This window comes from Taurulus bubalis (genome assembly GCF_910589615.1).
Source record: "Taurulus bubalis genome assembly, chromosome: 3".
Classification (NCBI taxonomy): Eukaryota; Metazoa; Chordata; class Actinopteri; order Perciformes; family Cottidae; genus Taurulus; species Taurulus bubalis.
In genome coordinates this window covers 14,030,424-14,050,090 of record NC_136591.1, presented here as the reverse complement: position 1 = coordinate 14,050,090, position 19,667 = coordinate 14,030,424, and the positions used below count along the sequence as shown (strand labels likewise).

Genomic DNA, 19,667 nt, shown 5'->3' with positions numbered 1-19,667 from the left:
GAGGAGGGACAGAAAAGACCTAAAGCCGGCATGAATGACTAATATTAGTCGTAATCTCTATGACTAATAGCAGGAACAAGTCTACAGCCTGTAGCCAGTGTTGGGGGTAACGAGTTACAAAGTAACGGATTACAGTAACGTAATTACTTTTATAGGTAACGAAGTAAAGTAACGCATTACACTCAAAATATTGGTAACTACACTACTTTACTAGACCTCAGTAACGCGCGTTCCTACGTTACTCAAGACATTTGTACCAGTCCGAAAAGAGTAAGAGTAAATCATGTAATAAAACAAGTTACACTGTCAAAAGGCTTTTCAGCCTGGGCAGTATTGTTCTGACCCCAAGGAGGAACAGGCTGTCGGGTAAAAGATTCCAGAGACTTTTACTCATGCGATACAATCGCTATTTTGAAGGGTTAGGGAATAGAGAAAAATGATAAACTTCATAGGATACAGTGCACTTTCTGTTTATTTAGGCAATGATGAAGTGGATTTTCTGTTTATTTAATTGCATTTTCTGTTTCTATTTTTTGGGTTAAGTGCATTTCTGTTTCTATTTTATGGGAAAAAGTGCCATTAATTTTTCTTAAACCACTACAATGATTCCTATAACAAGCTGGTTTTGTTCTTAGGAATCGGCCCCCATTTGGTTTAGTGGGGTCTCATGTTTCCAAAAGCCTGTTTTCAATGTGTTATGCTGTTTGACCTGAACGTCCCCACCATACACAGCCTCTTGTATCCTGTTGTTTGTGGATTTTAAAGTGAGGCATATTTCTTTGGTCAGACAGTGTGAACAGGGTTAATGTTCGTTCAAGTTAATGGCTGAGTTTTATATGCCATTTTGTTTTACATGTTTACAATTACAATACACTATGTGGAAAGGCTAAGAGATGCCCTTTATTGAAAATAAAGTGATGAAAGGGCCATGATGTTTGTCCATGTATCTTTGCGGTTAATTTGGACATTTGCTTAAAAAAATGGAAAGTAAAGTAACTAGTAGTGTAGTTACTTTTCAAATGCAGTAACTAGTAAAGTAATCTAGTTACAATTTTCAGAAGTAACTAGTAACTTGCAACTAGTTACTTTTTCTGAGTAACTACCCCAACACTGCCTGTAGCAGCTCTGTGAGGCTGCACTTCTTTTTGTACATGTGTGCTTAATCCAAAAACAAGTTGTGGTTTAATGGGCAGGTTTATGCAGGACAATCTGCTTATCTAAGGGGCAGATATGAGAGTGAATGAAACAGCGAAAAACTTAAAGTTGGCTTTAAAAAGGGGGAAGTAAACACAAAATATCAGTTCCTCATCATCTTATCTGGCAAAGACTCAAGAAAGGCCATGTAAAAAACAAAACAAAGACGGCTACATTTCAAAGCTAAGTTATCATATAGCTGGGAACATGCTAGCACTAGTCAGTCACGATAGCTCTCGAGCTAGTTTGTTAATGGCCAGTTCAAGGGGGGCCGGGGGGGGTTCAAATAATAGGACGCACACAGCTACAGGATAGCATACTCACTTTTACCGATAAAGCTCAAAATTCAACACCTATCTTTGTGTATAATTTCTTTGAGTATTAGCAAACAATTTGCTCATACAGCTAGTTAACAAATTGCCAGTTCAACCTGATTTACTTTATCTAAAACACTTTATTTTGACCAACAAGGTGGAACACGAGATAGGATGTGTGTGAAGCTGTAGTACAAGGGGATGAGTGGTCGTCCCGCAACCACAAGGTAGCCGGCTCGATCCCCAGTCCTCCCATAGCTCACATGTCGAAGTGTCCCTGAGCAAGACACTGAACCCTCAACTGCTCCCCAGGCGCCTCACAGGGCTGCCCACTGCTCCCTATCCAGGGATGGGTCAAATGCAGAGAAGAATTTCCCCAAGGGGATTAATAAAGTGCATGTTTCTTTTTCTTCTTTTCTTCTGAGAAGTGTGCGTGTGGAAGGGAATTTGTGATAATGAGTTGCAAATAGTGGTGTAAAAGTATTTCAAGTAGGTCGGGGTGAGAAACTGGATAAGTGATTAGCTAAAACAATAACAATTGAACATCGGCGCCTCAGCGAACACCGGAACAGAATCCTGTCAAGGCTAACCACGCTACAGCACATTCCTCCGCCACTCAACAACCAGTCTTACTGTCCTACTAGTGGCTCAGTGCTTCAGATGGAAGGTTTATTGGACTTCACACGGCTCCCTCTGGAGGTACAAACACAAAAGGCTCTGGATAACTTTTCTCCACATGTGTATTACTTTCTTCAACCTTTCAACCTTTCTTCAACCTGTAAACAGACTTTAAAGCGGAGCAATTGGTGGGATTCCCCCTCTAGTTTCCCAGCCAACAGATAGCGAATACATTCAGCCCATAGTTTACTTTCCATAAACAAGTGTGTATCTCAATGCATCCCTGTGACCGACACTCAGTCTTTCATTCAAGAATGAAATAAAAACAATAAACAAATATTGTCATCTATTCCTCAACAATGTTGATAAACCCCTCACATCTATGATGAACTGTACTCTCTCTGTGCGGTAGCTTTAAGCTGCTGCAATAGCAACGGTATCCCATGATAACCTGCCACCAGGGCAACCGGCTTCGTCACGCTGGCTTTCTGTTCTCCAATTTCCTGGAAGTGGTGAAAGAGCTCCCTGGGCGCCTGGCTGCACCGACTGACTGACTGTCATGCTGGCTGCTAATGGCCTTTAAAACCACCCCCCCACACACACACACACACACACACACACACACACACACACACACACACACACACACACACACACACACACACACACACACACACACACACACACACACACACACACACACATACATTTCTGGTACCGATTTAAAACTTGCCGTGTGGCCCTCTAGAGTCCGACAACAATACTCAAGTACGACTTGGGTAAATGCATGTCATATGCAAAAAAAAAAAAAAAAAGGAGCAACGGAGGCCTGAAAAGACACGGCTGTTCCTAGTGCTGGTGAAGCCGTCCTCCAGTACTGCCTTGGCTCGGCATCTTTGCATCACATCCTCATGAAAACACCTCCGGCTTTCTCAGTGCAAGCTGCGGGTTGAAAGGCCCCAGCAGGGCGCCTGGCCTGGTTTCACTGCGTGCCAAAAGTATTTTCCAAAGCCCATCAAGCGCAGGACAATGTGTGAATGAGTCAGTTGGCGTCTGCGTTGTTTGGCAACAGCTAGGTGCGTTTGTTTGGCAGCTACTGCAGGACGGGTTCATCAGAGACGGGACTCAAAATGTTGATTCCGCCGATTGCGTTTGACAGTTAATTACGTTTAAGAAAGAAGTTATTCGTGTACCAGCATTGAGAAACGGACTGGTGGGCTGGAAAATGTGAGTCACTGCAAGCGTCCCATTGTGGGATTTAAACACGTGAACTTCTGACACGGTCAAGTTTCAGCACGGCGTCCTTCATTTCGCTTCACACATATCTCCAGAGGAATATACCTCATGATCAACCAATTCCATTTACTGCAAAACTGTGCACAGATGTTGTGATCTGATTATTCAGTGACAGAAAACTGCAAATGACTCCCATCTCGGAGCCGATACAATATTGAATGAATGACTGATGGTTTAATTAGAGTCAGTATTTTGGTTGGCACACTGACAGCTGAGCTACAGTTACCACAGGGGAGAGGAGTCTGTTGGGAAGGCTGTGATGATCAAGACAAAGTGAGGAAAAGGCACCATATCCAGGCAAACCACGAGCACTGGCGTCAAACGCTCAGAGACAATCAGAGTGCTTTTATCGTTTGTATTGTCCAAGCTTTCATGGAAAGCGGAAATAAACAGTCCCACTGATTCAGCTGTCAAATGAGCTCTGCATCTCTTGGAGGAAGTCCCTTGACACTTGTCCCTTGTCTTTTACAAAGACGCTGTTGCACGTGCTTTTGTTGTACTAAGTTGAGATCAATGATGTTGCGTTGCGCTCAATAAAGATGGGTTGTCTCCATCGACACATTTCGGGAAACTTAAACGCGCTCGTCTTTGGAGAGACGTCGATGACTAATCATCCCCACCACGAAGCACAGAGCCACGGCGAGCTGAAAGAGGCTATTATGAGAAACCCGAGTCGTCCTCTTGCTCCGCAGCGTCCCGTTCACGCTTCGACTGCCAATGCCCTCTGATTCTGCCAGACAAGGAGAGCAAGACAGAGCGAGAGAGAGAGAGAAGCGGTGGGTCGGCCGAGTTGGTCTACTTGTCCTTGCGGCGCAAAATGCTCACTCACCATGAACGCTGCTGTTCCTTACAGCCGGCCAGTCCTCCGGTGGGGGTTCCTTTTTACAAAACCGTAGCCCAGCGTCATTGCTGCTCCTGAAGGGTGGGGGGTGTTGCTCACTCCTGGCAACAAGACACCCAGGAGTGAGACGACGAGGAGGAGGAGATCAAAACGGAGGGAAGATGGCCAGTCAAGCTGCCAACGTAGGGACACACCCCGCATTGGAAACGATGCAGCAGCAGCATGATACCCACGTTTTCCTCCCCCTCTCTCTCGCCCGCTATCTCTCTGAGCAGTGACTCACGCTACACTGAGCGCCTCTGCATCAGGTCTGCTGCTGCGTGCGTGTGCGTGTGTGTGTGTGTCAGCAAATCAGCACGGACGTGTGTTATAAGTCCCCATCGCTGCACCGAGAGGAGCTTTGCTTTCTGCTGTGTCCTCGCAGCCGCTCTAAATCAATCCCAGAGTAACGGATCAGGTTTCAGGCACTCAGCCTCCTGAGGTGCTGATACAGAGTTACAAAGCTGGTGCTCCGGGAGGATCTTTCCTCTTGTTTACAGCTTATTGGATGATTGTCACTTTTGGGAGTCTTGTAAGAGACGGACATGTTTTTATTTACTCTTCAGCATTCAGAACTTGTCTCAGTGTTCTGCGATTGTCAACCCTGGTTATGTCTAGTTATTTTATCCATAAACAGTGACAGGGTTCAGGAAATATTGCGGTTCATTCCCTAATCGGAAGATCCCCCACTCCTGTTTTATAGTTTCCTTGGAGTTCATCATTGGAGTGGTTTGGGTACCAGTGGCAGTAACAGGTATTGCTGCGATACAAAATGCCGGATTGGGAATCAGCGAGCACGCAGATCATAATTCAATATCCTGTTATATCATTTGTCGGCCTGTTTGCACGATTTCAGTGTAAAACTGTGCCAAACTGCTGACAGACTAAACAATAAAAGAAAACTCTATAGCCTAGTTGTTCATGTTTTACAAAGGATTTAACCTGAGCTAGGCCATGCACCATTGATAGCAATCATATCCATTTCCGCCACATCCATTCAGGGTTTATCGGTCTGTGTTCTTGGCGTATCTCAAGAACTGCTCATCCGATCTACTTCACACTTGGTGGGCCTTTTGCTGAGGAACCCGTGGAGTGCTTTGGCAAAAATCGATGCAATTTGGACATGCGACACGTTCAGCATCAATAAACATGCAAACAGTGCTTTATGTAGTAGTGGGGGTGGAGCTTCAGGGCTCTGCGGACTTTAGCAGGCCTTTAAAAAGGTCACGGCTCATTGACTGCGGTTCACTTTTGCTGCTGGATGCTGATTTCCAATGGAAAACCAGGAGGGACTTCATGCTCTAAATTATTTATTTTTCACTTCCCAGCAGTAAGACCCAGATAAATGAAGGGAAAACATAATAGCAGATGCTTCCATACAGGAATTAATACGCTACAACCCCAACAGTCACCAAACCGCAATCTATGCCAAAGAGCATGGAAGCTGCTCTGGAGGCTCGTGGTGAACCAACACCTCAGACTCTTCATGGTGGTTTTCCTTTTCAGGTCTCATCTGTACACGGCACATATACCTCTGATATAAAAAGATACATTTTCCTTCATTTACAGCTGAACTGAAACTAATTCTACACGTTACCACGTGACCACAATGGTCTAGTTCCTGCTTCAGAAACACTTCCATCCAGACCAGAACAAAAAACTAGAACACAAAAGATCCCTTTATGCCTTTAAAGTAGTTCCTATGTATCAGCACAAAACATTAGCTCTCAAAATCCCTCAAGTCTAAAAGTGATTTAAATTACTTAAATTAAAACTCCTGTTGGGAATATTGTCCAAATTCAATTCAGCCCCACTCCCAAATCTCAGTAAGGCACAGTGGGATTTAGACCGGCAGCTCAGCAGGTAACAGAATAATTACTTTCTTCAGCAGTGAGCAGGCATCGCACCGAGGCCTCAGATATATATTAAAGTCCCCAGACTAAATTAGAATGTTCTCAAAGGGGAAATGTTGCTGGTGGAAATAGTGTGTCTCGTAGCAGCTGAACAATAACCATGACAAATAATGCAACACACACACACACCTGACCCCGCCTTTGAACAGCAGCGTCGGAGCCAAGACAAAAGCTTGAAAACCTAGCCTTGTTATCCGATTCCTGAGGTTCAATATAAGGTTACAACCACAGATGAGGTGGACTTCACATATGAAGCACATGCAGGTGCGTGTGTGCGAGTCAGACAGCGTGTCAATCCTAGGAGTATACATAGCAAGCGATTTAAAGCCAGTGTGTGACATATTTAAAAAAGGACTGATGTAACTGATTGATGTAAACCGCAGGAACTGCACATCAACAGGCTTTCAGCAGCACAAAGAGCACGGGGTAAACAAAAGCACAATAACAGGCTTCTACGAGCTCTAATTACAGGCTGCCATCGTGTTCTTTGGTTTATGCCACCAGTAGGTGGATGCTGTGCTCTTTAAATCGGCCCAGAGACACGTCCACGACCGGCTTTTTGACTGGCAGTGGGAGATTATGCGAGTGTTCAGTCACCAGCAGGCGATTTGACAAAGAGCTCTCAAAGACCGTACATTTTTAATTTCAGCAAGCTGAGCTGCACCAACACTACACGTTTCTAAGCTGAGAGTCTAGCACAGATAAGTAGTAGGATTCTCCTCAATTGCTGGTTTAAAACAAATATCTATCTAAATCTATTTGAGCTAGTACAAGATTGAATCTTTTCATTGCATGTTGGCTTTTGTGTTGTATGATTCATTATTTTGTCTTCCATGTAGAGATAAAAATCCTGGGGAAGCTACTTGACTTTTTTTTAAAATACTTTTTATTCTGTCTGTATATTTAATATTGCAATTGTATTCCTCTTTACTATTTTTTATTACCGTTTATTTATATTACTTGATTTTTATTTACTATATGTCTCTTTACTACACTGCTGCTATAATCCTACAATTTCCCCATTGCGGGACTAATAAAGGATTATCTTATTTTAGCAAGTGGAGCTAAAAGCCATCCTTTGGAAGGAGTGATGCTAACTTCCTGCAGCACTCGACAGCGAGCTCCTGGAAATGGAGGGAGTTACAAGAGTTTAAAGTGGCTACATGTAGACCAGGGTGCCACACACTTCTGGGAAATCTAGTGAAACTAGTAGCAACACTGCGAGGAGCATTGCTACTCGCTATCCTAATCTGATTGTCTTAGATCCACTGTGGTTTAATGTGTCATTTCCATTATGTTTCTAAAACTGATAGGGGTTGTTTCTTTCCAGCATGCGGCGTTCTAAAAATAGCTGAAGAACCCAAATGTCACTGATGGGAGTGCTATTGCCCGGGGCATTGTGCTCCTGGTATTGGAGAACACCACAGAGAATGTACACGGTATGTTCCTGACATTTTAGACCTCTAGAATGTCTGAGCCTTCAGTTGGTGTGTAATCACGAGTCATAATGTTGGTTGATAGCACATCGTCTCATGGTATATTGATGAGCTCTGCTAGAAGATATCATTGCACCAAAAGCCAGTTGCTCATACATTTGACGTTTAAACAGCTTCACCGCTTCAATGGAGTTCTAAAATGTTAAATGTTGAAGTAAACTACACTTTCAATTAAATACCCATCTAATATATTCAATATTTGGGGTTTGAGGAAGTCAAATGTAATACTTCAGACATGCAGTTTGATGCTTTCCACCTTGAGGTAAGAGGCTGAGGTCAGAGCATAGAACCCTGGGATCAGAGAATCCCAAGGTCAGAGCATAGAATCTTGAGATCAGCGCATCGGACCTTGAGGTCAGAGCATAGAACCTTGAGATCACAGAACCCTGAGGTCAGAGCATACAACACTAAAATCAGAGAACTCTGGAGGTCAGAGCATAGAACCTTGAAGCCAGCGCATAAAATCCTGAGATCAGAGCATAGAACCTTTAGGTCAGCACATAGAACATTGAGGTCAGAGCATAGAACACTGAGGTCAGAGCATAGAACCCTGGGATAAGAGAATCCCAAGGTCAGAGCATAGAACCCTGAGGTCGGAGCATAGAACCCTGAGGTCGGAGCATAGAACCCTGAGGTCGGAGCATAGAACCCTGGTATTAGAGAACCCCAAGGTCAGAGCATAGAAACCCTGAGATGAGAACACAATGTCGGTCTGTGAACCCCTGAAAATAAAGATTCTACCTTCTGTATTCTCTTCGGGTCCTTGATGGCGCCCTCCCGCGGCGGGATTTTCCCGAACAGCTTCCACCCGGGATCCCTCTGCTCAGCCGGCCGACTGTCCTTCACCCTCCTGGCAAACAGGCTCCTGTGGGACCGACGGAGAGGAGCGGGAATTAGATTGGAGGAACAAATTAGGTCATAACGGCACAAGAGCAGATGTAGAACGCAGCGCCATGATGGCAGTCTTCTCTGGGTCATCGTGTGGGCCCCTAGGGAGTCGCAGGAAGTGTGTGTGTTTGTGTGTCTTCTGAGATTAGCTCGCAGGGATATGTGGACTTAAGAGTGGGAGCACACAGGCCATCCAGAGAGCATTTTAACCACCTATAGTATGTGACATCATTTGAGCTGGCAGGCTGGACACGGTCACTGGATTAATACAACTAGACCATGAACGCATGACACAATAATCAACCTGCAAGAAATGTGATGTAAAAAAACTGCCACACAGTCGAGGCAGCTGCAGGCTGGAGATCACTGGCTTCTGTGCGTTTGTTTTGGAGACGTTTCATCGACCCTCTGTGCTCACAAATCACTTGTTGAAAGCGGATTCATCCACGCACGGCCATAATGATATAAGCACAATAGGGCTTAGGGCTGCAACAACTGATCGATAAAATCGATTATCAAAAGAGTTGGCAACGAATTTCGGTATCGATTCGTTGTGTGATAATTACGCCATTCATAAATCGCGGAGAAGAAAGAAAAAAAAAAGAGCAGAGCAACTGGCCGCCAGCATTTCTGAGATTGGAGTGAGACACGAAGAAAAGTTTAGACCGTGATCTTCACAACAGAACATCTTTGATGTGACGTGTTGAGTCTTGGCCAATCAGCAATAAGATGTGTCCAGCGTCTTCATTTCCCTCCAAGTTGTTTTTAATGGAAGCTAGTCAGCTTGCTATCACGTTAGCTAACGTGTATTGTCGTTAAAGTTACGTTATGTTCCGTTACAGTTAAGTCTTGCTTGGAAAAAAACGTAACGTGATGAAACATGCCGTAATCTGGTTCAGTTCACGCTGTCACTCGTTAACGTAAAAACCGGCGGATCTGGCTGCAGGTTGTTTATTTTTTTACTCAACGTAGAATGAATCAAATCACGTACTTGGGCTTAGCCAACAACGTGATGTCGTGGTCATAAGAGGCCCAGATATTGATAAGATGATGTGATTGAAATAGTTTAAGGAAGAGGACGATATGTAGCGCAGCTTGATGCATGGCTGAGATGAAGTGGAGCTGGGCCTGGAGCTGGGGTCAAAACAGACGTGAGAGGAGCAGTACAGCTTCCCACTGTCCCAGTGTTTCATACATATTGATAAAGCAGGGCATGCTAAATGCAGCCTCTGTTTCAAGGAGATCAATTACATACATGTGTATGTTTTTTGTGTTAGTACATTTTTATTTTATTTCTGTAATAAACAGATCAGGGATGTTCAAGAAGCAACCTGTTTGTGCACTTTCTGAAGATGTTTTGCACTGTCAGCTCTGTTTTTGAATAAAGGGTTGGAAATTAATGCTTTTGTTTTTATCCGATTCATCGATAAAATAATCAACCAATTATTAAAATAATCGTTAGTTGCAGTCTTAATAGGGATGCTGTTGGAGAACTCTACTGTGTATACGTTAGTCAGGACTAAAGTGATCGGATTTTGACAAAAAAGTGAAGTGGAATTGTCAAAAAAAATACACCAACTGGATTAATACAATTTAAATTGACATTTTGGATGGGCTGCACCAACAAGGATTATTTTAATCTAAGATGACTTGACCAAAACGAAGGGGGAAAAAGTATATTATTATTCAACAAATAAAGACATTTGCATGCTTAACTTTCGACTGCGCTGTATTCCTTAACGAAACATTAGTTGTTTGCTAGCGAGCTAAAAGTCAGTTAGTTTGCCAACGTTACTCATGGCTCGCCAAAGAAGCTCTAATTTCTCTGAGAAAAAAAAAATTATGGTGACATGATCAAATCACAGAAAAAAGAGAGACAAAAGCACAGGAAGGAGAAAACTATTCACAGTAAGTAAAACAAAAACATCCTTGAGTGAAAGTTTAAAATGAATACTTGATCACATGTTAAACGGTGGAGCTTAAAGTTTACAATTAGAATTTGAAAAAGAATAAAATGTAACCAAGGTTCAGAGTAAAAACTAAAGAGGTTAAAATTCAAACCTTTTTTTAAGATACTTTGAGTGCACAAGATTTGAAGTGAAACCATTTCATAATATGGTTTTAAAATTAACAGGAAAAGCAAAGCGGTGTGACCTGCACCGTAACCCTCGTATTTGTACATCACGGCCGTGCTTGCTGTGGACTTTACAAGACTGTGTGGAACACAATCAAATAAATATATTAATCCTAAAGCGTATTTAAATGTGCAATTCTGCCTCGAGGATGATTATTTAAATTTTTTTTTTTTATTTATTAACGCTGACTCAGCAGCAGTTTTTATTTTTCCATTTTTATTTTCCTTATTAGAATCAAACCGTCTGTCGGGGTGTGTGTGTGCGTGTACTCATACTTAAGGCTTTAAGGGAAGCGGTGAAGTTCATACTGTACGTCTGCTGTGATCAGTCACACAGCTGCTCCTGGAGAACTTTTATTTTTTAAATAAATAAGGCAGGAAACTGCAGCTGTCAGTCCACGAAGAACCAAAAGGGAGAACGAAAAAGAGCAAAACTCTGATCCAAGAGTTTGACTAATAACAACGTTGTGAATTGACAAAGAAAAACAACTCACTCAAGGTCTGCTTACTAGTTTTTATTTGAGTGTTCAACTCCACTTCGAGATCTTCAGAGTTTAGACACATTCCTGACCCATGCTCTTGTCATCACATTTTGTCAAGTGACCAGAGTTTGATACATAAAATATATATATCAATATCTATATAAACAGAAAGACTTAGCTGAAGTGGTGAGCCACCGTAAAACAACGCTGCATAGCTCAAAGAGCAGAGGTCAACAGAGTGCCACCTTTACGAAGTTAAAACCTGACTTTAAGGCTCAACTTTGAACACCTCATACGGCAGATTCTCCTGCAAGAGCTCGTCGACTGTCGTGCTGAGCAAGTGTTCACAGAGCGGGAACAGGACTTGCATTCAGACCGGGTGCGACACTGAAGGTCTCGGCTATGGTCGAGTGCTCAAGTGGAGCGGCTGGGAAGCAGCTGGCTGCTCGTTGGTGCGTTGAACGCTAGCTGAGGCTTCGCACCCGCACCGGTTTGTGGTCGAACCGCCCGAGGATTTTTGACGGCTTTCACCAGATGTGTGCTCCGTCTAGGGGTGTGCAAACAAAGAAGGCCACGCACGTCAAGTTCTTCCCATCAGAAGGGACACCAGTGAGCAGGAAGAGGAGCTGTTTTTTACAACATTGTTTGGTCTGATATAAAAACAGACCGTCCAGCACAAAAGCCACATTATCCAACTCCTGCTCAAAGCTCTGCTGCTCACTTACTTACAAAAACACAGAGAAATTATCAACTTCAGACCACAGTGGTCAAGAAATGTTAACAAGATGGCAGGCATCCTACCTGTCAATGTACAGGAGAAGGGATGGTGATGCCATCCTGCTCTGTGGATCTAAATTCTTCTCCTCCACCCCTCACAAAAAGCAGAAACAGGCACCAGGAGGTTGAGCGGTGGATGAAGGAAAGAGCAAAAGGTGAAGCTCTCCTTTAGGCAAGATGAAGGCTCATGTCTTCCATAGCTTTAGTTTCAGAGAGAGGGGGGAAATAAAGTCCCACACAGCCGCGGAGTTGAGGCAGAGTGAGATTGTGGACTGACTTAACAAGTGGAGGGGGGGAGGAATGGGTGAGAGGAGACGGAGTCTGAAGGGCACCGAGGGAATGAGTAACTTCTCCACGAGAGGAAGGAGGGATAACAGAGAGAGAGATTATTGGGAGTGGAGGAGGGAGGTACGGCCCAGTAACGCATGATGGATCACATTCATTGATTTAATCTCAAATCAATCACGGTGACAAAAAGAACAAGAAAAAAACAGTGCCGCTGAAAACGAATGTTAGTTTTGCAAGTATTTGGTCAGAAATGTCAAACTTTGACCTGCAGGTGGCGCTAGAAGAAGAATCAGAGGATCTCCAGAATCACGCTCTGGCACCACAGATTTATGAGCCACATTCCATGATCACTCCATCGTGTACTCGTTTCACTTTGGACCAAAGGGTTGAAATAACCAACTGACAGCTGCAATTTTCCTGCATCCACTTAATATTATATCATTAATATGTAATAATCCAGCACTGCCAGGTTATGCATACCAGCTGACTGGTCCAAACATTAAGTTTGACTGTACGTTGTACAACCCTCTATATGTTCATTCGAGGAGAACTCTGGGCCTCAATGAAAAGAAGGAAATGAAAAGCCGACTGGATGATTAACGGCTTCATGTGATCGAACCACTTCAAGCAACTTCAGACAAACTGCTGAATCACTGATGTAAACTCATGCGTCGTCGACACCGCCACAGCAAAGAGCACACCTGTTGTATGTAAAGGACCGGCCTCTCTGGGTATTGATGAAGGGTCTTGGTTCGACTCAATAGGTTGACTGATGACCCAGCCGCTCCGCGGTCCTGGCTGATTGCTTTTTCAGTGAGCTTATCGCTTTCTTTGAACTTTCTCTTTGGTTATTCAATTTTCTTTCCGACGTTGTATTTTACAGTGTTTTGACTTCGTACAAACGCTGAATGACCGGGTTTCTTATTTCACTTTTTTTAATTTTTTTATCTCACCCCCTTTAAAGTTCCATAACTGCATCTTTGTGACGCAGCAGGTGCCCTAATCTGTCCACAGAGGGACAGGCATATGAACACTTGACATGAGTATGCTACACTTCCTCTGTGGAAGCTGTGCTACAGAAGTAGATGGGTAGAAAAACACTGAGTAGCGGGCCACCAGCTGGCCCAAACCCTGAAGTAATCACAGACGGGATGTAGCTGTAATGTGCAAGAGCGGTGGAAGCGGGGTTTGGAAAGCAACTTTGAGCAATGCCTCCTTCTGAAAGGCTACAATAAGGCCTCTGGACAAAGAGTCTAGAATGAGGCTGAGGCCGCCTACAGGCTTCTTTTTTCTATAATAAATAAACAATTACTGATGATTTAAGCTTTTTCAGATGTGCCGTTCAAATAGATTAAAATGTATTTAAGACATTTGACACGTTTTAATGTTCCGTTTTTTGTGTAAAGTGTAATTTTTCCCTCTCAAGATCAGCTTGTTAACATTAGTGGGACATTTGACTTTCGACCAGTTTAGCATTAATAAGCACGAAATAAACATTGTTTATACATCTGCTTTTAGTAACTTTTGTAGTGTATTATGACATTTTAGGGATTTTTTTTAGCAGTATTTGTCAACATTTATAATCCACAAAGACATATTTTATATTATAGACAGGAGTAATTATAAATGATGAATTCATGAATAAACGGTATACAACTACATTGCAGTGTGTTGCAGTTAATACAAAATCTATTACAATTTCCCCACTGAGGGACTAATAAAGGATTATCTTATCACGTGTTAATAAACTGTTTACTATTGTTAAATAAGGAGGGGTAAAAGTGGATAAATGCAGTGCAGCTGCAAACAAATTATATAGGAAGAAAGCACAGATGGGAATGATAATTCATTTCTACACCTTGAGTGTGTACGACTCGATGGAAGTGCCATATCTAAAATAGTTTTTGCTTATGAAAACAAAAAGCTGACTTGTCTTGATTGATTGAAACCTATTTTGACAAACCATTGCAATTAATGGAGCCAAGTAAATGATTGTATTAAGAGTATGGAGCCAAGGTAGGGAATTTACATATTTTTTTAGGGGGCAATTTTTGCCCCCACCGACTGAAATCCAAGGGCATTTCAATAAAAATTGGGGGCACTTTTTGAAACTTGTGAAATAACATTTAACCTTTGTTCAAAATAAATATACTTATTTAGGCTTACAGTATATGAGCAATTGTCATCAAATGGCAACAATAAGACTATTAGGCAGTAGTCTACAGATTCAAAGTGTTTTCTTAGATTTTTGGAACAAAAGAACAAACAAAACATAAATCAGACAATCATATTCAATTGTATTCTTATTTCTTTGAGGGAATTCATTGTTATTACATTTAAATAACTATTAACAATTATAACTTTGTTCTTTCTTTTTGTGATTTATTCCATTTTTTTCTACCACAAATTGTCCCCAAAAGAAAACTACATATTGTATCTCAGAAGAGTTTGATGCTTTTTCTAAAGTCTTTGAGCACCGGCGTGTCGCGCATGTTGTCCTGTGTTTCGTGCAAGAGCTGTGCAACAGCTAATTTCTAAGTTCATTAAATTATTATAGTTAGAGGAAATTATGAGGGCATTTTTTGCTCCTCTCCTAGTGATATCAGGGGCAAAATTATATTTTTTAGGGGCAGTTTTGCCCTTTGCCCTTGTGTATTTCCGACGCTGTATGGAGCCACGCATTTGTAGTGTGCGTCAAGCTAAACGACCGACTAATAAAATAAATGAAATGTCCTTTGGAGGCTGACATTCTGAACGTACCTGTTGAACAAGCTTGCTAGAGGTCCCAGTTTCTTTTGTCTGGCATCCTCTTCCTGTTGTGTGACATCGGATCCCGGTTGTGGCCGCGCTGGACTCCACAAGTCTCTGTGGTCTCCCGGTGACGAGGACTGCGTCACGTCGGAGAAATGAGCGGCACCGCTGTCGTCCGTCTCCAAGGTAACAATGGCGCTGGAGTCAGAAGTGACGGTGAGACCCAGGATGTCCTCATTGGAGACCGACAGCTCGGTGCTCATGCTGGACACGCTGCACACAGAGATGTCATCGCTTCGGTTCAGAGCTACGCCACCGAGACCCGTCCCTGTGGTGGCGGACAGTCGGAGGGCGGGGCTAAAGAGGCGGATGGAGTCGTATGCGCTGCGGGGGAAGGTGGAGGATTTGCGGATGCCGTTGCCATCAGAGGGATCGTCATCTAAAGTCAAAGTGGCAGGAGTATAGGAGCTGGAGTCCGGGACAAAGCCTCCGTGTCCTGGCCGCTGGTGGCCGTGGGGGATGGGCTCTGGAGGGTTGATCTCCAGAGTTGGGATACCAGAGTCCTGGGAGGTCAAGCTGTGGCTGTCCTGGTTCAGGTCTGAGTAGCTCTTCTGGGGGCTGCAGTAGTAGATGGGCGTGGAGGAGCAGAAAGGCCTGTAACTGGGAAGGGTGGACTCGCTGTGCAGGATCGTGCGGTTTTCCTGGTCGTGGTGGTTGGTACCATCGTGGAGGTCAGAGGCCGTCAGGTCTGTCACTACACAGCCATTCTCCACGATGACTTCTCCAGACACACCTTCCGAAAGAATAGGAGAATCAATTGAATTGATTTGTATACATTTTTACAACAGTTTGTATGAAGTTTACCATGAACTAAAATGAGTAAACGTACAATAACATTGTAGATTGATTGTTCTAACATCAAGATGGCGCCGCAGATGGCAGCCTTGGTAGTGCGCTCTCGTACTTTTTTTTCACTTGCATGTTTTGCTCTATACACCGTAGACACAGCAACAGGGAGCAATTAAGGGATCAAGTGTCTTGCTCAAGGACACAACGACATGGCCTAGCAGAGCCGGGTTCGAGCCACAGACCCTCCGATTGAAAGACGGGCGTGCTAACAACTGAGCCACAGTCGCCCTTTGGTTTAATGGACTGCAAACCATTTTATTCACCACAGGGGTTTTCCTCATTCATCCTGGCCGGTGTGTACATCCCACCTTTACTGTTTACATTTATCTTGCTTAATTAATGAATACACTCTGCGGCTGTAAATATATTTCATTCAAGTTAGTTGTGTTTGTTTGTTTGTTTGTTTGTTTGTTTGTTTGTGTGTGTATATATATATATATATACATACATACATACATATATATACACACATACATACATACATACATACATACATACACACACACACACACACACATTTCATCCCTGTTGCTGTATTTTTATCTTGTGCGTTTATTTGTATCTTCAAGTTGTACGGCGCTACTATGACAAGAAATTTCCCCTTGGGGATTAATAAAGTATCTATCTATCTCCGTGAGTGAGGCACTCCAACACCTGGCTGAGCAGATAAACAACATGGAGCACAAACACCCAGACTCCACTATACTAAAGGACGCATATCGCTCAGTCCCTCGTGCAGCTATGGGACTCTCTGATCATTGTCTGGTTCATCTTCTCCCGTCCTAGAAACAGAAATTAAAGCAAAGCCTGTGGAGAAGACTGTGAAGAGACCCAATGAGGCCAAGCTGGAGCTACAGTCCTGCTTTGCCGCCACTAATTGGAGTGTTTTTGAGACTGCTGCTACAGACCTGGATGAGCTCACTGACACTGTGACATCATACATCAGCTTTTGTGAGGACGTGTGTGCCGACTAAAACTTTTTACACATACAATAAACCCTGGTTCACTGCAAAACTCAGGGAGCTTCGTCGGGCTAAAGAGGAGGCCTACAGTGGTGGGGACAGGATTCTGCACAACCAGGCCAAAAAACACACTGACGAGGGAGATCAAGGGAGCTAAGAGCTACACCGATAAGCTGGGAAAAACGTTTTCAGCCAATGACCCCTCGGCAGTTTTGAGAGGCCTGGAAGTACTCACGAACTACAGGAGACAATCCCCCCCACTGAGGACAATCACCGACTGGCTGACGACCTGAATGTGTTCTACTGCAGGTTCGATAAGGCCACTTCCTCCCCACCCAACTCCCCAATCATCAAACAACCACCTCCACCCTCTGCCTCCTTCTCACCTCTCCCATCCAACACCTGTCTGGCACTGAGGATCTGCGAAGAGGATGCGAGTCGGCTCTTTCAGACAGAGGATCAGGAAGGCTCCGGGCCCAGACGCTGTCCCCCTTTCACGCAGATCTTTAACCTATCACTGGAGCTTTGTGAAGTCCCCTCCTGCTTCAAGCGCTCCATGATCATCCCGGTCCCCAAGAAATCCTCCATCACAGGATTAAATGACTACAGACCCGTCGCCCTGACTCTGTAGACATGAAATCCTTTGAGAGACTGGTGTTTACCCACCTGAAGGACATCACAGGGCCCCTGCTGGACCCCCTGCAGTTTGCCTACCGCGCAAACAGGTCGGTGGATGATGCAATCAATATGGGACTGCACCATATGCTGCAACACCTCGACTCCCCAGGGTCATATGCAAGGGTTCTGTTTGTGGACTTCAGCTCGGCATTCAACACCATCATCCCGGAGGTTCTTCAACCTAAACCCTCCCAGCTCACCGTGCCAGCCTCCACCTGTCAGTGGATCACAAACGTCTTGACAGACAGAACTCAGCAGGTGAGGCTGGGAAAAATCACATCCAGCACCCGGACCATAAGCAGTGGCGCCCCCCATGGATGTGTGCTCTCCCCGCTGCTGTCCTACCTCTTTGGTGAGAAATACTGAATGTAAAAATAACTTCAAATCCTGATCTATTGTGTTTTCATATTATGTATTTATTTTAAGTTTCTTTATGCATTTCATGGTGCTATAGTTCTTTTATTTCAGCCTCTCATATTTACATTTTACATGGAAACATTCTAAACTGCGCTTTTTAACTGAACATTAACACTATACGATTAGTTAATGAATGATCGCCAGAAAATGTATCGGCAACCATTTAAATCATCGTCCTTTATCAACCAACAATGTCAAACATTCACTGGTTCCATTTCTTCAAATGTGAGGATGTGATGCCTTCTCAGTTTATCTCAGGCTCCGGGGAATTATGATTACGGTAAAAAAAAAATAATTACAAAACGACAATAACAGCTCTGCAAAATACAAAGGTTTCATCTGACTAAGCAGGGCATCAGAGGAACTGGGTGTGGAAGCCTCGAGAGGTGAAAACTAATCCCACAGCATGAAACTGGAGTCTGCACTGTAATGTGAACACCAGCTGGCTAAGCTAAAGCTAGCGTGGCGGGCCATGGACTCTCGTTTCACCCAAATCGTTGACGCATAAAGCCAGATTCTTATCCAAGCCCTAAACCCTGACCTGCCAGTTGTCTCGTGAGTGTGGCAGACTCTGTCCCAAAACAAAACAGGTTTGATCCTGTGCCACTGTGGAAATAATTTACAACAATAATTAGTGTTAGTGAGCTGTGAGGCCACGCCAACATAGACATGCATGTTCTTGTCTAGGAGTCCTTATTAAAACAAAAAGGGATCGTCTACTCAACTGAAACACCCATATGTGCACACACGCATGTCTTTTTCTGCGAGTCATGATACTGTTATTACCAATATGACCAGTATGAACTCAACATGACAAGCGCATGTGGGAAACTGCTGGTTTTCTAAGAAAGTGATTTGGGTTAAGACACAATGTCAAATTCTAAAAGGGGCACTCGGGAGGGCCAAAGATTGGAATGCATGGTGTGATGCATTTAATACGAGGCACATGACAAGTTGCCTGGGTTTCCCAGTCTGTATGCCTCTTTTTTCCAAATCAGCTGTATGTGCTTTTAACACATTACATGTTTTTATTTTATGGCATTTTTAACGGTCTTCCGAATACATTTGGCAGAATGGAGGTTAGTCCAGTAAGATCAAAATTAAAAATATTATCTGAGCATTTATATGCATAATGCAATTCAAAAACTATTTTAATAGTCATGGCTCATTAACTGTGGGGGTAAACGTTTAAAATTTGATCAAACAATTAATAAAATAATACCACTCGATGCTTTAAATGTATGCGGAATTGGATACATTTGGCCGAATTAATGACTGACTCGTAATTGTTTGACGCCAAAATATTTGTAAACTGTGTGGTTAAAAGTTTAAAAATAAATAATCATAAAATGGACTTTAGTAATTTAAATGTATGCCGAATTGAAGACCGACTTTAAGTCATTCACAAAACGCCACATGCCATGGTGTATCGACTGTGTGGACGTACAATATTCTTGTTATTGTCTGATCTAATAACTTTGAAATGCACTTCGGCGTGACCTGGCACGTCCCCAGGGGAGACACGCGCGTAGTGTCGGGGCAGAGTTGGTGTGGCGCGCGTGTCAACTACACAGCAAAGTCTGTGACGGCGCACGGACGTGACCTACCACAGCGGCTGTCTCTCCGGTCCTGGGTACCGGGGGTCGTGTTCGCCATGTTTGCCGCCGGTT

At 43.5% G+C, this 19,667-nt stretch overlaps 1 protein-coding gene across 1 annotated transcript in view; it reads right to left on the bottom strand.

Annotated features, from left to right (window-relative positions):
* tbc1d14 (TBC1 domain family, member 14) overlaps positions 1 to 19,653 on the bottom strand; it is a gene marked incomplete at both ends in the record, with an annotated part of 29,168 nt that extends 9,515 nt beyond the window's left edge. Inside the window, 3 exons of the mRNA XM_079216130.1 lie at positions 8,453 to 8,576; positions 15,041 to 15,824; positions 19,605 to 19,653. Of these exons, the coding sequence (XP_079072256.1) occupies positions 8,453 to 8,576; positions 15,041 to 15,824; positions 19,605 to 19,653 (957 nt within the window). The remainder of the gene's footprint in view (positions 1 to 8,452; positions 8,577 to 15,040; positions 15,825 to 19,604) is intronic.
* Between the last annotated feature and the right edge of the window lie 14 nt (positions 19,654 to 19,667).